Below are 18,899 nucleotides of genomic sequence, written 5' to 3' on the forward strand. Positions count from 1 at the left end.
CAAACTCTAGTTCATATGTGTGGCAATGGGCAAGTCAGTCATGGTTGCCCTGTGGTCTTATCTGTGAAATGGGAAAAAGAATTCATACTCTCGCTAATGCTACGCAGTTTTAACGAGCTAATGAATACAAAACAGCTTTGTAAACTGTAGAGCATTTTACCAATATTTAATCAAAAATATTCTGCATTATGTACATATTTAAAGAGCTGCTACATCTATCTATAAGGCAGAATGTTAGGGAAAACTCTAGGCTGGGAAAAAATTCAAATATGTTAATTTTCTTACATAAATAAACCTATCATATTGTTCATTGTGGAGTTTAAATATCTGCTGTGCTTTTGTACTAAGAAAAAGATATTTTTAAACAAAAAATGAGCAGTCTTTTGACTTTTGCACAACTCATGTTTAACGTTCTTTTAAAGTACGTTGTTCTTATTTTCTGGATTAAATGGTGAGAAAGTTCATCAAATCTTCATTTTATTTTTCAAAATACTCTTTCCTATTGTCATCTCCTTAATGTCAACTTTACTCGCACCATTTATTAGCTGAAATTGCAGAACAGTGGGGGAAAATGGGAACATGCCAGGGAGAAAGGAGGGACAAGTAAGTCCACAATGAATCTAATAGGTTTTGCCTAAAACCTAAAATACGCTAAGGATAAGGAAGAGGGAGTCTAACTTACGAAATCTAACCATTGTCTGGTTTCACATCATGACTTTTAGCTGTTGCTTTTTATTTTAAAATGGAAGACATGCAAAAAAAAAAAAAAAAAAAAAAAAAGGTGGGGAGGGCAAAGCTAATTCTTTCAGTAGAGAATTAATGAAAAGCAGACGGAGGCCTGGATAATAAGTACCAATAAAAGCTTTAGCTGACATAGCTTCAGTTTACAAATCCCTGGCTTTTCCTGGCAGGGCTTGGGGATGGAAGGTGAGGAAGCATGGCATACACAGCCTGGATGGGGAAGATATGCAGATCTTTAAAATTAAAGATGTTTTCAATGTCTTATTTTAAAATACTTGATTTGTGGTGCCTCTGATAAAATTCCAGTGAAACCTGAGTATGCCACACAGTCTCTAGTAACCCTCAGGAAGCCACATCCTCTGTGTTCCCAGTCATACCTGACTTTAACATATACACTTTGTTAATAGGAGCCCAATCCATAACGTGCGCACAAAAAGATGTGTGGTTTAGAATCTGCATGTGTTTCCACTTCTTTTTAAACTTGAACATTAGGGGACCCTTATGAGAGTATTAAAAAATAAACGAGTAATAAACAAATATGATGAAGCCAGAGGGATATTAGTTTGATTTATGGTAATTGATACTACTCAGAAAATTTTAATGACAAAATTGGGGCTAGCGGGAACATAAATGCTCTTGGGTTTAATTTGTAAGACCTGGAAGACTCCCAGTGAAAAGGAACTGATGAAATCGCTAGATTGAGAGAGTAGAGTTGAGAGAGAGACTGTAGGGAAAGACTGTGCCTCAGCACATTAAACAGCGTGAATAGGAATTAGAGGTGGACGCTGAACACAGAACAAGTCATTAAGGCTGACAGAAAACCTCCACGTCAGGAGACAAAACCTCAGCCTATGGGGTGCTGCAACCCAACTCGAAGGCCTGGAGTGGGGTTGAAAGCGGGGAGATGGTTCTCTCTGAAATAGCTGCTTATCCCCCCACTGCCTCTCTCCCCCTCCCCCTTCATTCTTTTTTGGGAAAGGATTTTCTCCAAGTTCTCACTGATGCTAAACATAGAACATGTTCCTTCCAGGACAGAATTGAGGATATCTGGGAAAAGTTGTCTTTTTACTTTCTCACCTTTTTTCCCTTTCCGGATAAGCATAACTGCTTCTTGAAGTTCTCCTAGAACAGTGAAGGCTTTTAAAAGAAACACTGTCATCTTCCTTCCTGCTCTTTGCTGGCTTTCCCTCAGGCGCTAGTTTTGATCCTTCCATCCCTAAGTGACTTCACCTCCTCACATGGCTCTCCCTGCTGATGGCTTTTGAAAATGACTTCATCTTCCAACCTCCTCCATCCAGCTGCCCACATGACATTACCTTGGAACTTAGCTTCCCATCTTTGCCCCTAAAGCCTGATTTCTCTCTTCCCTTTATTATTATTAAAAACCCTCCCCATTTTTGCCAATTTAAGAAACTTTTCTGTCATTCTCCCTTTTCTTCTGTTCTTCAATCTCATTGATTCTCAATATTTTTAATAAACATTATTGTAATGAGTAACACATGCACATGGCACAACATTTAAGAGGCAGGAAAAGGCGTGCGGTGAAACCTCAACCTCATTCCTAGCTTCCTCAGCTCATCTCATCCCCCAACGTGGTTCCAGGCCCTGGAAGCACTTGCGGTTGCCAGCTTCTCCTGGATCTTTCCCCCACAGATTTAAGATGAAAAAAAATGAGAGAACAAGATCCTAAATGTAACATATTTTACCCCACTATTTTCTCAGCTTCCCTATTTGAGAAATTTCTTCATTTATTTCACATGCATTAATCTGTAGACTGTTTTCCCCTATGGTTCCTCCTCTTCCGATATGGATATTTTCCAAGTCCCTTTGCCTGAACCTCTCTCAGAACATGAACTAATATCCATGAACTATTTTTGCTTGTAAGCATGGCTGAGTCCTACCTCTAGTGGTCCAGGGCAGAAATTTATTAAAAAGAACAAAGCAGGAGAAAACCTCATCCCTCAATTTGTTTATATAATTAATCTATCTTGAGAAACATCCCTCATTTCAATGTCAGCAGTCACCACCAGAACCACAGTGAGGAATCAGCATCTAAATGACAATGGTTGTCTCAGAGTCACAGCTGGAGAGAGAATTTTAAAAGATGGATGCACAGATAGATGGGTGGTTGGATAGAAGAAGCCAATCAACTGTGAAGTGTTACCAAGCCCGAAAATCATATTTCATTTGATGGTAACAACAGAAGCCTGATTAATGCATGTGGGAATTTCATTTCAGAGTTATACCAATAGGCTCTTAGGGTCTGCTTCTTTTTAGGGCTCCCTGAACCCATGTAAAATCGGCCCATTTAAGATTTTAAGGCTCCTCTCTCTGAATTTGATTGATCTTATTTAATGATTAGGAGTGGGATAACTGCTGAAGATGAAGCAGGATTCCTTCACTTGGGATAATTTTATTATACCTGTAACTGTCCTGAAAATTTTATGTTTGAAAGGTAGTACACATATTTTTAAAGCTGTTGTCTGTTTAAGGTTTTCTTTTTATCAATAACTCACTAAAGGAGACAAAGTGAAGACACTTTTTGAGATAAGTGGGACGAAAGTGGCTGAGAATTGTGCACATTTTAGTGAACAGAGCTCCTGCTGACCAGGACATAAACGGGTAACATGCCAGCCTCCATTTCCTCATTTCCCTGTTAGATTACAGCAGTTATCTGGAGAACAAGGAATCATCCAATATCTTTTTTTTGTTATTTTAAATCTCAGAACTATGGATGGAAACTACCAGTTTTCTATTCAATCATTCTTCTGATAGTTCGAACACTAAAATATAGATAGACTTAGGACTTGGGACAAAGGGGAGTCTGAGTTTCAGTGAGAGACAGGGAACCTATGAAATCATGACAATCTACGACTCCATTACAGTGCCAATACTGCTTGCATAAATCTTGTTAGGAATGCTTTGTTGAGGGTTAACAAAAATAATTCAATCATTAAAAAATGCTATTCAAAATTCTTTAATATTCCCTGATGACAAACTAACACAGAACACAAGTTTTTCCTAAAGCAATTGTGATTTAGATCTTTCTTTCTAAAACACTAAGTCTCCCTAGCCGACTTATAAATCCAGTTTTATGTAACAGTGGCAATCCAGGCAACCATCAAACCATTATTTTTGCCATCACTGAAACGTCTGTTTGTAAAGAAGGATTTGAAGAAAATTCTTTTTGAGTCTAACAAAAGCAATTTACAGTACTATAATGCTATTGGCATTCGAGAAACAGTAGCTACACTGCTCCTATTTGAAATTTAAAGAAAACTCGCACTCTATTTTGTATAGGTAAGTAAATCACCATATTTTAAAATAAAAATAAAAAGTAATGGATCCCTGAAGCATAAATACTTTAAATGAGAGTGCTGGGCTAACCCACCAGGGTACAACTGTCTTCTTTTATACTGAAATCTAGAAGATGGTAAAAATTACAACTATTTCTTCTTCGTGAATAAGAGGACTAGCTGGGAAAGATGATATTTGAGCTATTAACCAAAAAGAAGAAAGTAATCTAGAAGGATGTGTTGCTATGACAGACTTAGGGATCAACTACAGAGGCGAGAGACAGTAACTAGTAGAACATGGTAATTTTCCATTGACCTGTAATTTAAGATGATACCTTTTTCAGGAGCTACCAAAAAGAGACAGAGGCCAATGGAACAGTCAGTGTTGCGTGGGGGCAGGGGGAGCTGTCACAGGCACTATGCATCCCTCTGACCCTGCAGCCAAAAGCATTAAGTGATGAAACATGGAAACATGGAAACATGGAAACAGTCATCCAAGAGATTCAAGCTGCTGAGGCACTGAGGAGCCCTTGTTAAGAGATGGGCTCAATTTACAGCAGTATTTTGACCTGGAACTTGATGGTTCCACTCAATAAAACCTGTTATGTTTTGAATGTTGTCATCCATGAAATTCTAGAAGCCAAGCTTGCATGTGCCACCCAATACATATAAACCTTAGGAAGAAAAGCCAGACAATCTGGCAAAAGGAAAACTATCTTGGACCAGATCAGTTCACACAGATCAGTTTGCAGATAGTTCACTTTTGTCCAGAGTCCACTCTGAAACTCAAGAGTTAAGCAAGCTTTTCCCTTAAACAATTAGAGAAATGTCACATGCAAAGATTTAATGCCTCTCAAGAGAGATGTAGTCCTCCCCACTCCACACTTGAAAAAAATCTGTTTTAAGCCAACATATTAGCATTTATAGTATTACAAAACATGCTTAATTTAAAAAAACTGTATGGATAGTTCCTCTGCTTACAGAATTCAAATAACAGAAATTATGAATTAGTATGTATAGATGATATCTTCTAGGATGTTAATATCCTCACTTGCATAACTGAGTCTCATTTTTGTTCAATGGCAGGATTAAATTTCAGTAATACATTTATAAGAAGCATATTATGTTTACTGATTATGCAATTGGGTTCAAGGATGTGTAAGATCCGGATCTTACACATTCTTGAATCCCAATTGCAGAATAATTAAGCCTATTTATTTACCTATTCGTTCATTTGATAAATATTTATTGAATATTTACCAAGTGGCAGGCTAAGAAGCATGTATAAAGTGCAATGGGAACAGTGCAAAAGGGTAACAGCCTTGCTTTGGGAAGTCAGCAAAGGCTCCCTGGGGGTCATGTGGCCTTAAATGATGCCTCAAAGTTTTACAGGCACAAAAGAGGGAGAAGGGAATTTCTGGTGGGAGAAACAGAGCCTGCAAAGGTCAGGGTGTGTTAAGAATGGGGTGAATGGCACGGATTTTAATGAGGCTGGAAACACAGGGTGTGCATGTGTGTGTGGCAGCAGCAGGGAAGAGAGGCAGGAGGGAAATTATTCTAGAGGGAAGCTGGGGTTGGGGGAGGTAGGTCAGAGCCAGTCTGTGGAGGGCCTAGAAGGCCACACTAAGTTTGGACTTGTCGATTGTCCAAGGAAGGGCCACAGAAAGTTATTAGCCAGGAGAAAGACATGATCACTTTGTTACGGAATTAGGACTAGCATTAGTGTGGAAAGGGGTGCCAATTATAATCCTTTAAATTGAGGAAGATCCTAGCTCAGATAAGAGCACTGGGGATGAGAGGAGGGAACCAATTCAAGAGATACTTTGGAAGTAGAATTATTAGAAACGAGAGGCCTCCTGGATGTGGAGACTGAATAACGGTAGCAGCTGAGGATCAACCTCTAGCTTGGGAAACAGAAAAGGATGTGAGAGAAATGTGCTTAAATGTCTATCATTTTGGGGATGTGTGTAAATATATTTACTTATTTTGCACAAACGTAACTGAAAACTTTTCAGGACATAAACACATCATGAATATGTATTTATTTAAGTTTAAATACTTCTCACCACGAAGTTGAACTAAAAACAGAAGTAATATAAAAGCTGTGAAGGTATATCAAGTAAGAAAGGTACAAATTAAGAGACTACTATATAATTTCCTAGCCCATCCATTTATAAATGCAAAATTATGCTCAACAATTTTCTTTTTTCAAAGACTCCATCCAACTGAAAGTAGATCACAGAGGGGAAAATAAAATCCCTGAACACAGAGGTGGGTTGTCTAACCATTATAGCCAAAGGAGAATTTTATTTTTTTATGTTTTATTTTTTGAAACAGGGTCTCACTCTTGTCTCCCAGGCTGGAGTACAGTGGCGTGATCACAGCTCACTGCAATCTCTGCCACCCAGGCTCAAGGGATCCTCACCTCAGTCTCCTGGGTAGCTGGGATTACAGGCATGCACCACCATGGGCCAAGGGAAATTTTAAAGCAAAATGTTCAAGGGATCCAGGAGCTCCAGCAATAGACAGGACAGGCAGCTAATCTTGGGTTGGTGGGACTCCCGAGACAATCAGGCACTTTGGAATCACCTGCCCTTTGGGTTGGAGGAAGGCGGCTGAATCGTAGAAGAGGAAGTCAGGAGTGGCCTATCATACCTGGAGACTCCTGTGTGACAAACTGTTAGACGATGATCCAGAACGATAAACACCATTTACTCCAGCCCACATTGCGGGGCAATCCAAGGCTGAGGCCAACCTCCCAGAGACCCCACAGCTGATTTATTTAGCATATGTGTTTTGCTGGATGTTAATTTTTTTTTCCCTTGGAGATTCAGGAACAAATATGGTAACTATAAAAAAGAGTTACCATTATCTGAGAGCTTACCTTGTGCCATGTGCCCTGCTAAGTACCTACCGTGACTCATGCCCTCTAAAACTCACTGCCCCCCTGTGAGGGGCAACTTCCTCAGCTGCAACCTGCAAGGGAGGCTTAGCATGGTTAATGGGTTTGGTAGCTTGTCCAGCATTATGCCCCAAATAAATGGATCTTCTGGTTTGTGGATCAGGACTCATTCTACTCTGAGTACCATGGGCCCCGGATTTCATTTGTTCATAGTGCTCTGTAAGAGTGGGAGAAATGAAGTGGTTTGCATATTGAGCTCTGGAATTGGACTGTCTGGGACCAAGATGAAAACATTCACAGATCCATTGCACAACAATGTAAATACACTGATCACTACTTAACCGGACATGTAAAAATGGTTAAGATGGTAAATTTTATGGTATGTTTCTTTTTACCACAATTAAAAAATTTTTAAACCTCACACTTTCTTAATCTCAACATGCACTAGAGGTACCTATAAAACAGCAGCCAGCAAACTATAAAGGGATGGTGAGTAAATATTTTTAGCTTTGTGAGCCATTAGCCTCTGTTGTAACTGCTCAACTCTGCCATGGTATTGTGAAAGCAGCCAGACCACTTATGGTCATAAGTGAATAGGCATGGTCATGTTCCAATAAAACCTTTATTTACAAAAACAGGTGGCTGACCTGTGGGCCATAGGTTGCTGACCCTTGCAAAAGTATTCATACATAAATAAGAGAAAAATATTACCCATTTGTAAATACCAAAGGCTCCTCTTTGAAAGTGTCCAATAAATTCACCCAATAATTATGCATGAAACATTCTTATTTTTCCAGAGGCCAAGATTAGAGCAATAGCAACAAGAGCAAGCAGACTCAGAAAGATCAGAACTTACGTGAAGTCCCAGGAAAACACCACATTGAAAAATGAACACATCAGACCTACTCCAGTATCTACACTTCTCTACAGATGACCTCAGTGATTTAGAAAAAAAAAAAAAAAAATACAAAGGCCGGGCACTGTGGCTCACACCTGTAATCCCAGCACTAGGGAGGCCGAGGTGGGGAGATCACTTGAGGCCAGGAGTTTGAGACCAGCCTGGCCAACATGGTGAAACCCCATCTTTACTAAAAATACAAAAATTAGCTGGGTGTGGTGGCCCGTGCCTGTAATTCCGGCTACTCAGGAAGCTGAGGCACAAGAAATGCTTGAACCTGGGAAGCGGAGATTGCAGTGAGCTAAGATTGCACCACTGCACTCCAGCCTGGGGAGGGAGAACAGGACCCTGTCTCAAAACAAACAAAACAAAACAAAAAACTAAAAATGTTGCAGCTGGAAGAGGGCTCAGCGATCACCCTTAGTGGATGAGAAAATTGCAATAGGTTTATTAGACCTATCCAAGCGGTCACAGCTCATGTGAGCAAGGGCTAGGACATAGTGTTGCGCCATCCTGAGTCTGACATCATGCTCCTTCCTCCTCTCCATTTCCAGTCAGGAGCAGCAGTGAGCAGCGAGCCAGCAAGTTATGTTTCATGCATGTTATTTTAAATGGTCTTGGCCTTACCCTAAAGCTAATTTTTGCTATTTATCAAGTTCCATGGGGAGAATCAATAAAGATAGCATAAAACCCTGAAAGTCTCATCTCATCCAATTCAGATTTGGAAGCACGGGTGTAATTGTTTGTTCCCTTCCAAGTTGTACCCTGTGAAAATGGCAGGCTTTTCCTTCGGCATTCACATACTCTAAAAAAGCAGCAACCCACGGGTGGGGTTTGGCAGCTAGAGTCAATCTACTTGAATCCACAAAAAACAGGCACCCCAGTGAAACAACCAAACCCAAACAAACAACAGGCACACATCAAAACCCACAAATGAAAATGGCAAGTTATGAAACAAATACATTTAAGAGAGCATTAGTTTTACAAAAGAAATTGTCCTCATAAAAGAACTCAATCCAGTGTATTGAATTCTAGAACTAGCAGAGGAAGAGAGGATAATGGAGTAAGCCCCCTACCCTACCTCCTTTATAGATGAATTAAGCAAAGTCCTGAGAGATATTAGCACTTAAACATTTAACACTGGTTCATTGTATGGATCCAAACTGGAAATGTTCCCCATTCACTCAACACAACTCTCTGGGGTAGGGGGAGGTGTCCCAGCCCTACCCTAGACACTGAAGTAAAGCAGAAACTGGTTTAATACAGAAAGCTGAACGGCCCAGGCAGAAAGGAAAGGCCTTCATCCTACAGCCTGAGATGGTTGAGCAGTGACACTCTTGCATTACTTAGTGTCTCCAACTCTCACGGGACCTGCCCTCAATTGCTAAAAGAGCCTGACCTCTGACAAAAACCAATGATTTCAGCAGTAATTAATGATACTGTCAAATTAATTAACCCAAGTCTTTGTTCACAGGAAACCCATCCCCCATATCAATACTGCTGTTTACCAGTCCTTGGCCAAGTGCTATAGACCCAAACCTTCACAATCAGGACACCAGAACACCACTGACTGATGGCCCTAATAAGGTCCCACCTAGTAAGCCACCAACATTTGTTAATAAACCTTCTCACCAAACATATCCTTTGATAATATGATTAGTGCATGAACAGATCTCCAAAAGCTAACACTGTTTTAAATAGATATGCACCTGTAAATACCAGTGAGTATCACTCATTTCCTATAATACCTTTTAGCTATCCTTTTGAATTATGGTGACGAAAAACTAGACAAATGCTGCAGGATTTCATTCGCCATTTAATAAATGGCTCTCATTAAAACACTGGTTCGCTTGTCCTTGTCTATGAGGACTCAGACTCCTATAAATGCCCACGTATACATTTCCATACTATCTCTTTAGAGGATTCAGGACTATTTTCTTACACCTAACACAGCTTTTATCCCATTTAGAATAATTACCCTCCATCCCATTTCTGACTTTCAAGAAAAACAAGACACTTAATTGACCACAGGAGGACTCTCTCAAGGGCATTCAGGCTGCAAAAGCTCTGCTGCAAGCTCACAACTTCAGCTGATGTAATCTGCTACAAGAAGCTGACTTCTATTTTTAAATCATACCCTTTTACTCTGCCTTCAAAGGGCACATATATCACATGTTGTAACTTTGCTCATAAAATACCTCGTGGTCTCGGGGTGAATCACACTGTGAGGGGGAACTTCCGACTGCACACAGCCCGGCTCTGCCCCTTTAAATTCATCCACCTTTTCCTATTATGTATTTGGTCTTGAGAACAGCTATGTGCGGCCACACTCGCCAGGTATCTCGTCCCTCATGGTCATATTGACAAGGAGCAGATGCCTGGCAGGGTCCTTCTTGAAGGCTGGACTCACGCTTTCCCACCTCTTTGTATTTCCACCCCCTGACAGAGACACTTAATAAATGTTCTTAATGTTGATGTTGAGAGCTCTGTCGTCAGGCCTCTGTGCTTCAAAGGGTGCCAGAAGGAAAACAGATTGCTTTGTTTAACTTCAAGTTTTTCATTCATCATTTCAGGCATGCTCACTGTGTGCTATTTAAAAGGTTTCTTGGCAATCTGAAGACACTATGAAAAAAGCCTTGGTTGGAGGCGAAAAGACACTTGAACTTGCAACTTATTTATGCTTATTCTACTTATTTGTAAAGACAATAAAGACCTCAGCAATTAAAGTGGTGCTACCATGGAATCTGGTAGAGGTGAGAATAGCCCATTTCTCTCTGGTCTACCTCCCCCTTCATTTCATGGTTACCTCATGTCTCATCAGGTTTATATAAAAGCTTCCCAGTAGTTCTCCCAGCCTCCAGTCTTAGGCTCTTGCAATCCTTTCTCCATCTTACAATCTAAGAACACAAACTTGATCATGCCTCCTCCCTTCCCTACACCCTCCCACTACCCCCCGCCGCACTTAGAGAAGTGCTGTTTTTATTCTAGTCCTGTCTCCCTTTCTAGCCCCATGGTCAGGGCACCCCCATCTCCACACCCACCTCTCCTTCTGTGCTCTGGTTCTAAGTGTGCTGCTCCTTTCCCCTAAAAGATCTTTCTGCAAATTGCTTTCTCAGCCGGGAATGCTGTTCTGTTGCTCCTACTCCTTCTACCCAGCTCCTTCCTACCCGCCCTTCACATTTTGTTTAGTGCCACCTCCTCCAGGAAGCCCCTCCCAGGAGTTCCTGAGGCACCATGTGCTACCAGACACTACTGTTCACCATGCTGTACTGTGTTTACTTGCTCTAGCCCCAGATGACGGCACAAGACAAGATGGCAATGATCAATCTGCTTCCTTACTACTGTATTCCTCTGGATGCTGCCTGAACAGGGCCCGGCTTCAATATCATTTGTTGAACGGACAATAAATGAATGAGTAGATAACAAGGAATCCAAGTAGGGAGACCACATCCATGAGGTATGAATTCGAATTTTGTCTTCATCAGAAAGTGTGAACTTAAAAAAGAGAATTTATAGCAAAATACTACTTTAGCTCAGGATTCATCCTTTGAGATGTGAAGGTGGCAGCTGGCCCCGCGGAGACTGAAACTCCCCCTCCCACAGTGACTCCCGAGGAGCCACTGGCAGCTGGATCGCTCTCCTAGATGACTCAGAAACACATTTAGGTAACACATTCCTGGGAGAGAAATGGAGACTGTTTAAAATGGAGTCCTACTGGGACGAAACACTAAAGCTTGCTCAAAGTTAAATGTCATGTTATAAACTCCAAGTGAAGAGAAAACTCCACAATTTAAATTCATTCTAAAAAGGGCAGCAAGCCTCACATTAATAATGCAACTTCTCACCTGCAAAACCACATACGTCAATTTCCAAAACATCATGAGGTCAGTTGCAAATAGTGAGAATGCCCCACAGGTTTGAGAAAACATGGGTGTGGCACTTCCAACTCAGTGCCTGGAATCTTGTCATCGGTTATGTGTGTGCTAATTTGGGGCCAGGCGCTGGACTGGCCCTGGGCTGTGAAGATCCCCAACACGGTTCCTGTTCTTGTGGAGAGTCTGGCCTAATCAAATATATACTTGAAGATAGGCTTATTTAAAAAAAGATTCTAAGTACACCATGTTTAGCTGTTAAATTGAATCCAGCACACATGGGATTGAGGAGTAAGGCTTCAGCAACTTCTGTATGGCAGAGGATTTTTTTTTTTTAAAAAAACCATATTTTCCAAAATCAACAGACTGATGACACTAAGGAATGGGTAATGTTTCAACATTCAAACCAAATGACGAAGGGCTTGGTTTTTATTTCGTCCTTACAGTTAGTAACTACTCCCCCAAAAACAAAACCAAAAAAAACACAATTCCACATAAAATTCTTCTGCCTTCCAGAATAATCATATATTTATTTTTATTACCTGGCACATAGGAGGTGTTCAATAAATATTAATTGAATGAATAAATCACAAGAGAGGAATTACTATGAAAGGCCTTTTTCAATTTTAGGTATTCTCTCTTAGGGAAGAAAATTATGTGTATTTTGAAGGATTCTGACTCTCATTTACCTCTCTGATCTTGGGCTAATTTCTCAACATGGGTATCATTTTCCTTATAAAATAAAATCAGTGTCTTGGTTATTATGAGGATTAAAGGAGGCAACAGATATAAATGATAAGCACTCTGCCTTGTAGACAATTTTTTTCACCCTCTTCACTCCATTCTCCTCAACCCTCAAATAAAGTACTAATGACAAACCAAATTACTGGCCTGATTAAAAAGTTAGAAAACTTCAAAAGTAGCCTGGGATCACCAGCATCTAGCTAGCAATCCTTTAAAAATGTTATTTACAATTTGGGGGCTTTGATTTTTCTCTTCTATAAGATGAGTGAGTTTCACGAGGATCACAACAGCCTTTTCAGTCCTGATTTTCTATGACTCAGAAGCCTACCTTATGAAGAAGTCAGATGTTGCTGACACATGAAGGACATCTGTGATCAGAAATAAAATGGACCCTGATTTCTCTTCAGAGGGAAGGGTTCTAAATCACAAACCAAGATAAAACTTGACTTAAAAGGAATCAATCTATATCTAGGTCAAGAGTTGGTGACCGTATTCTTAAGCACCTTCCTTCCCTCCACCCCTACAGAGCTAACCTCCAACGCAAGTGAAGGTTCTATTTGTAGCTCTGCAATAATGTACATAATAAGAAATCTAGGGATTTTAAGCAATATCACAATTACAAATGGATCATTTGAAATGAGTAAGACAGTTGACACAATATTATGTCAAGCCTAACATTTGGCTGATTCTTTTTTCTTTCACACCCTGAAATACATCCAGGCGACCAAACAAAGAACTACCAAGATTGTTCACAACAAAAATCTCGCTACATTTTCATAAATATTCAGTGTAAGACTGCCACCTAGTGGTGGAATGTATTCTTGTATGACAAAATCAAACTGCTAAATTGACACAAGATAATTAAAAAACCAACAAGATTGTTCTTTGCTGCTTATCAAATATTTCAATGAAGTTTAAGAGCATAGCCATCTCTTCAGCCACATACTTTCCTCAGAAAAATTTCTGAGGAATGATGCATGTGTTAACCCTGCAACTAAACCCCACTGCTTCTGAACATGTCACAAAACAAAGGAGCATTATTATTCTATTAATTTTAATATGCATTAGCAATTTTAAAAGATTTCCCCAGTAGTCTGTTCTCACCTCGCAGATCCATTTGATCTAATCTTGATTTTTAGTTATGCATGAAAATGCATTTAGAAGTGACAACCTTACAAAAAGTGCGCATTATAAGAAAATCTGACTTCAATTAAAAGCAGTTATGAAATCCCAGCAATTTCCAGCCGTCTCTTCTATCTTATCCTTTAGAGAATTACGTATCACATTAATTGGTATTCTGTCACATAAAAAGACACCAGCGATGATTAATTGCATCCTTGGTGCTTTTGAGTTATGTCTTCTTCACCAGAGGGATTCAAATCACACCTCATTACCTTCCAGCAGGTACCCATTCTGCTAACCCTCATAAAACCTCCTACCTTCCTGAACTTCTCCATTTGCTTGTAGAGGTCTGGATCAAGCTCTTGAGACACGTCCTTCATCCATAATAGTGCTCCTCTGTATTCCGTCCTGCACTGTTCCATGCGGTTCACCGTCAGCCAAGTATCTGAGATGGCCCGATGCCGAAAAGTCTCCACTTCTTGGTGAAATCTACACAGAGGATTTCGCAAGGCCAACCTAGACAGGAGGACAAAGCCACACTTTCAAAACTAAGCCAGTGAGAAATTTAACTCCTTCACATTCTGCCAATCTTAGACTCACGAGTCTAGAACAGTGCCTGGAATGTAGAAGATGCTCCATCAATATTTGCTGAATAATTGAAATACATGTAGTTTGAACTGATGAGTCAGCCAGAGAAGATTATCCATGTACCCATCCCTTAGCTTACTGCTACTAACTGGACCACTGGCAAGCACCTCCATCCACGTTGTTGGGGGTGGTCTTGAGCCTGGGCTGAGTGCTCATTTGAAGCTGGGGTCAATCCTGTGTTCATGGAGGACGGCCAAGGCATGACCACTGCCCATTTCTACATTTGGCCCTTTGAGGAGGCATGGAGTGTATATGATTAGTGTCTCTCTGACCAGGCCATTTTAGATCACTCTCCAAAGGCCAAGGCATCTACTGCTCACTCCAAGAGTCACAGAGGAATGAAATACGAGCATAAGTATTTTGAAATGGTACAGGAAGGGGGACCAGCACATTTACTGAGAGGCTATTGTGTGTTAGCACTTTCAGACAGGTTACATTATTTCATCCTTGCTAAAAAAAACACTTGAGGATACTACACCAGAAATGAATGTGATGAAGTAGGTGTAAAATTATTATAATGTTGGCTATAACATATGCCATTTACCCAGCCAAAAAACGTTTAAGGCATATTAAACTTCGGATATAACACTCATCTTGGGGAAAAATACTGCTTCTTCCATCTCCCTACCCAAAAATGAGCAATGTCAGATGAATTATACTCTTAAAATATACTCTTCTCCATGAAGTTTCAGGGCACAAACGCCAAAAAATGAATATTTAAATTTCAATTTAAACGCAAACTTATTTAGCTAAAGGTAACAATGGTGTCAGTGAACTGAAGTCAGCTTTTGGAAATTCCATCAATGTCTGCAATGCCTTACATGTGTGTAGCACGGTAAGATTACAAATGGTGCAATGAACTATTTAAGAAAAAATTTCCTTTTACTATTTCCCCTAGTTTCCTTCTTGTCTGTAAAGTATTATTCTTAAATACTGAGTACTTGTATAACAATAGCCTGCTCACACTGTCCTACCTAGATGTTGCAGATTATTTTCAAAGACATTGTTGTGCCATAAAGTAAGCATGTTATTCCTGTTGGTTTGATTTAATACTCACCTTTCATCAAATAGAATATGTGGTTGTAGCAATGACTACTGAATAAGTCAGTAAAACAACACTGGTGTGAAGGTTTGTGTAACTGGTGACTTCTATTTAAAGAGATCAAGAGTCCTCAGCTATCTCCCTAACGATTCTGTTCACTTCTAGATTCTTTTTTCTCTTCTTTTGCCTAAGAATTTTTCTCACTGAAGTTAGTGATAATTATATGTTTAACATATGACAACTTACTCTATGAAATATTTTTTTAGGAATCAATTATTCTTGCAAGGTTCGAAAAGGTCCTATAGGCATAGAAAGTATCTATTAAGAGGTTAAAAGTAGATCATCTCTATTAGCAAAATTTTAGTTGCTTTTTAATTTTCACTTTTTGGTTTGTCTCTATTTTAAAATTTTTCTAGAATGAGTATGTATTTTTATATAGAAAAATTATAAATAATACTAAATGGTAAGATTTAAGATGATAAACAAATACCTCTTGGGAAATGTGTGGAGAACTAGAAATGGTTTCATTCCAGCATAAAAGTTGGCATTGCCCACAAAGTCAGGGTCCAAATGTCATCAGGAAGAACCTAAATGCCCAGGAGAAGACACCACTGAAAAACAGATGCAGCAGGTCTCTTTTTTTTCTACTCCATCTTTCTTGGGTTTTCATAGGAACAACCATGTACCATGCTGCTGGCCTGTTGTTGGCCCAAAAGGAGGGAAAGCAGCAAGGAGACATTAACAGAAGAAAATGCTGGACAATTTGAGTAAGTGAAATTTCTATAGCCGGAATATTTGTGGGAACTACCTACATTCTCCTAATATTAGTGGGTGACATTTTGGGGGTTTGTTAGTTACTGGGAGAGAAGGGAGTGAGGAGGAGTGTCACTTTTCTCAGGCGCAGAGAGTGACTGTGTGCAGGGGCTCCTGCTTATTTAACATCCACCATAAAAATGAGTCACAGTTGTGTTAAAAAAAAAAAATACCACTCATCTACCACAATTTTCCCTGTACCAGAGCTTCTCAAACTTGAATTTACATGAAAACAGCAGGGGTCTAGTTAAAACGGGGATGTGGATCCTGCGTGTCTGGGGTGCGGCCTGGATTCTGCATTTCTGACACACTCTCAGGTTATGGTCCGCGGCCTGAGCAGTGTGGACCTGGGCATGAGAACAGCACCTCTCTGAAGTTAATTGGCCCACAGAGAGCGGAGAGGGAACCCTTCAACCTGGTCTCATTAGGCTCCTGCTTTAATCAGCTGCTGGAAGGGGACCAGACTGATTGCTACAAGCAACACGGAAGGTCAAACATAAGCCCAGGACAGCACTCATAGTGATTGACATATATAATGCCCCTATAGACCAAAAGAAAAATGAAAAAAAAATTTTTTTTAATTAATAGGGAGGAAAAAAAAAATCCTATGTATTAATCTTAATTAGAGAGTTAAGTACAAACTGCCTAACTAGTGACTACAGTGCAGCTCCTCAGCCTCAGGGAAAATCCTTCTAAAGAATACTGTGAGATTCCCCTTCATGAGTAGGGTGCGTCCCGGAGTCTCCTCAGATCCCTCCAAATAGAGCCCCACTGAAGGCCACACACCTTTGCTGGGAAGAAAAGCAGAGGGCCTTTCCTGTCGCTTGCATCATCTTTCCTGCTCTGGTTTTATCTTGGAAGCCTTGGGATCGAAGAAATTTTCCCAGTTCGTTTTCTTCTTGAGACAAGACTGATGAAGAAAAGACCAAAAGGAGCCATGAACAATGAGCATTTTGATTACAAAGGGAACAAGAAAGACAAATCACAAGGTCCTCTCTCTTCCAGAGGCGAAGACGAGATGAAATTAAATCCAAGTGGCAGGCTACAAGGTAAGCTCTCCCTACCCCCCATTTAACTTTCATGCTGTTCTTCCATTTACAATACGAGAGATCAAATTCACTTGAATACATCTGTCAGTGAGTTTGGTGCCCTGTAATCAGAACCAGAAAATGACCTCTGTACTGAAAAGCAAGCCCATAATGTGCTGCTTCGAGCTGAAATAAAGGAGTTGGGTTTGTCAAGTATGACTGTGGGAATCTTTTGTGGCTGCCTAGGACGCAGTGCTAGCTGCCTCCCATTATTCTCTCCTGCTGACTTTTGATCTCTGCTTTTTGAGTTACATTCTATTCGATTGTAAAGCAATTCAAATACCTCAGCCGTGACACAGGTTTTTGGTTGGAAGTGGGGGTAGGGATTGAGGGTGGGGAGGTCATCAGGTTGATGACAGTGGGTTTTAAAAATACAGAGCTGGAATCAGATCTGAATTGGTGATGCCTAATCTTGGCCTTATTTTTAAAGACAACCTCAGATGGTATTTTTGGTGGGAAAGTGATTTGGTGCAAGCTTCCTACAGATTGATTTGACAGTAAACATTTAAAAAAATCACAGAATTGCATGTATCTTTGGATTCTGCACGTCTACTGTTAGGTAGGAGTACTTCCTAAGGAAGTAGTAAAATGGGCACAAAGACGTAAATGCAAAAACAATCATAGCATCATTATTTATAATAGTAAAACACTCTCCTTATACTGGGAACTAGTTTAATAAAATACAGTGCACCCACATAATGGCACAGTGGGGGTCCTGAACACACACTAGCAGCCAAGCCCCCGGCACCAGAGTGACACTTAGCTTCCTAGGATGTGCTTTCCCCCTAAACACAGCATTTACCATCAACAGATTTTGAACATTACTTTTATTTCCTATTTCTGTATTGATGTATTTATACACCATGTGTTTCTAAAACTGCTTTCTAAATGCTACTAGGATTCTTGCCAGTTTTCACAAACCAGTCAGACTTCTCTTTAAGAACGTACCCCCATTCCTGACAGAATCTCACCAACAATAATTGTAGAACATTAGGCAGGAACCACAAATCCAAAGGTGAAGGCTAAACTCGATACTGCTACCTTATTAATTTGTGACTACAGTTTCACTCTAAACATTCCCTTGGGAAGGCCCAGTCAAGAAGAGGCTTTTAGAACCCATTTTTCCTGAGAGATAAACGATGGCCCTGCTTCTCTTCTGTCTCTCAAAAATCAAGCTCACCATCAAAGGCCTGCTCGCAGGTTCCTTCCTCTGTGAAGCAATTGATCCCTATTTCTCCGGACAGCAGCGCTCTCTGGGCACCTGACTTAGGACTCACCTTGTGTGACTGGGCGTGTGTCTCTCTCTCCCAGGGGGCTCTAAGCTTTCCAAGACAGGGATCTCACTCAAACTGTGTATTCCCCAGGCCGAGCATAAAGTCTTAAATTCATGGTGCTAATTAAATGCTTGTGAACTGAATTAACTATAATTTTGCCTTGTTATCCTCATACACTTTATTTCAGTTTAAATACTTATTGCCTTTTAATACTCATGCCATGGTTCTATGTAGCTTTTTAAAACTCCTATAAGAAGGTTTTTTTGTTTTTTAATACCTTCCATTCCTTCTCCTCCCCACTGACTAACATGTGTCTCACTCAAGTCCACAATGAATCTTCCCCTATGGAGAGCAATTTCTCATTTTTGTTCTTAATAGCATGAGGCTACTGTCACCCTTTTTACCTTGAAGTCTCAAGTCACATACAAATGAACGCATTTAGCTTAAGGCTAGGAAGAA

The 18,899-nt window shown here is 40.2% G+C and overlaps 1 protein-coding gene across 17 annotated transcripts in view; it reads right to left on the reverse strand.

Annotated features, from left to right (window-relative positions):
- ICA1 (islet cell autoantigen 1) overlaps positions 1 to 18,899 on the reverse strand; it is a 155,724-nt gene that overhangs the window by 97,213 nt on the left and 39,612 nt on the right. For all 17 annotated transcript variants that reach the window (XM_050782972.1, XM_050782964.1, XM_050782974.1 and 14 more), the window contains exons 5-6: positions 16,865 to 16,988; positions 13,893 to 14,091 (exon numbers count right to left, since the gene is read on the reverse strand). In XM_050782972.1, the coding sequence (XP_050638929.1) occupies positions 13,893 to 14,091; positions 16,865 to 16,988 (323 nt within the window). The remainder of the gene's footprint in view (positions 1 to 13,892; positions 14,092 to 16,864; positions 16,989 to 18,899) is intronic.

The sequence above is a fragment of the Macaca thibetana genome, chromosome 3 (assembly GCF_024542745.1).
Source record: "Macaca thibetana thibetana isolate TM-01 chromosome 3, ASM2454274v1, whole genome shotgun sequence".
Lineage (NCBI taxonomy): Eukaryota > Metazoa > Chordata > Mammalia > Primates > Cercopithecidae > Macaca > Macaca thibetana.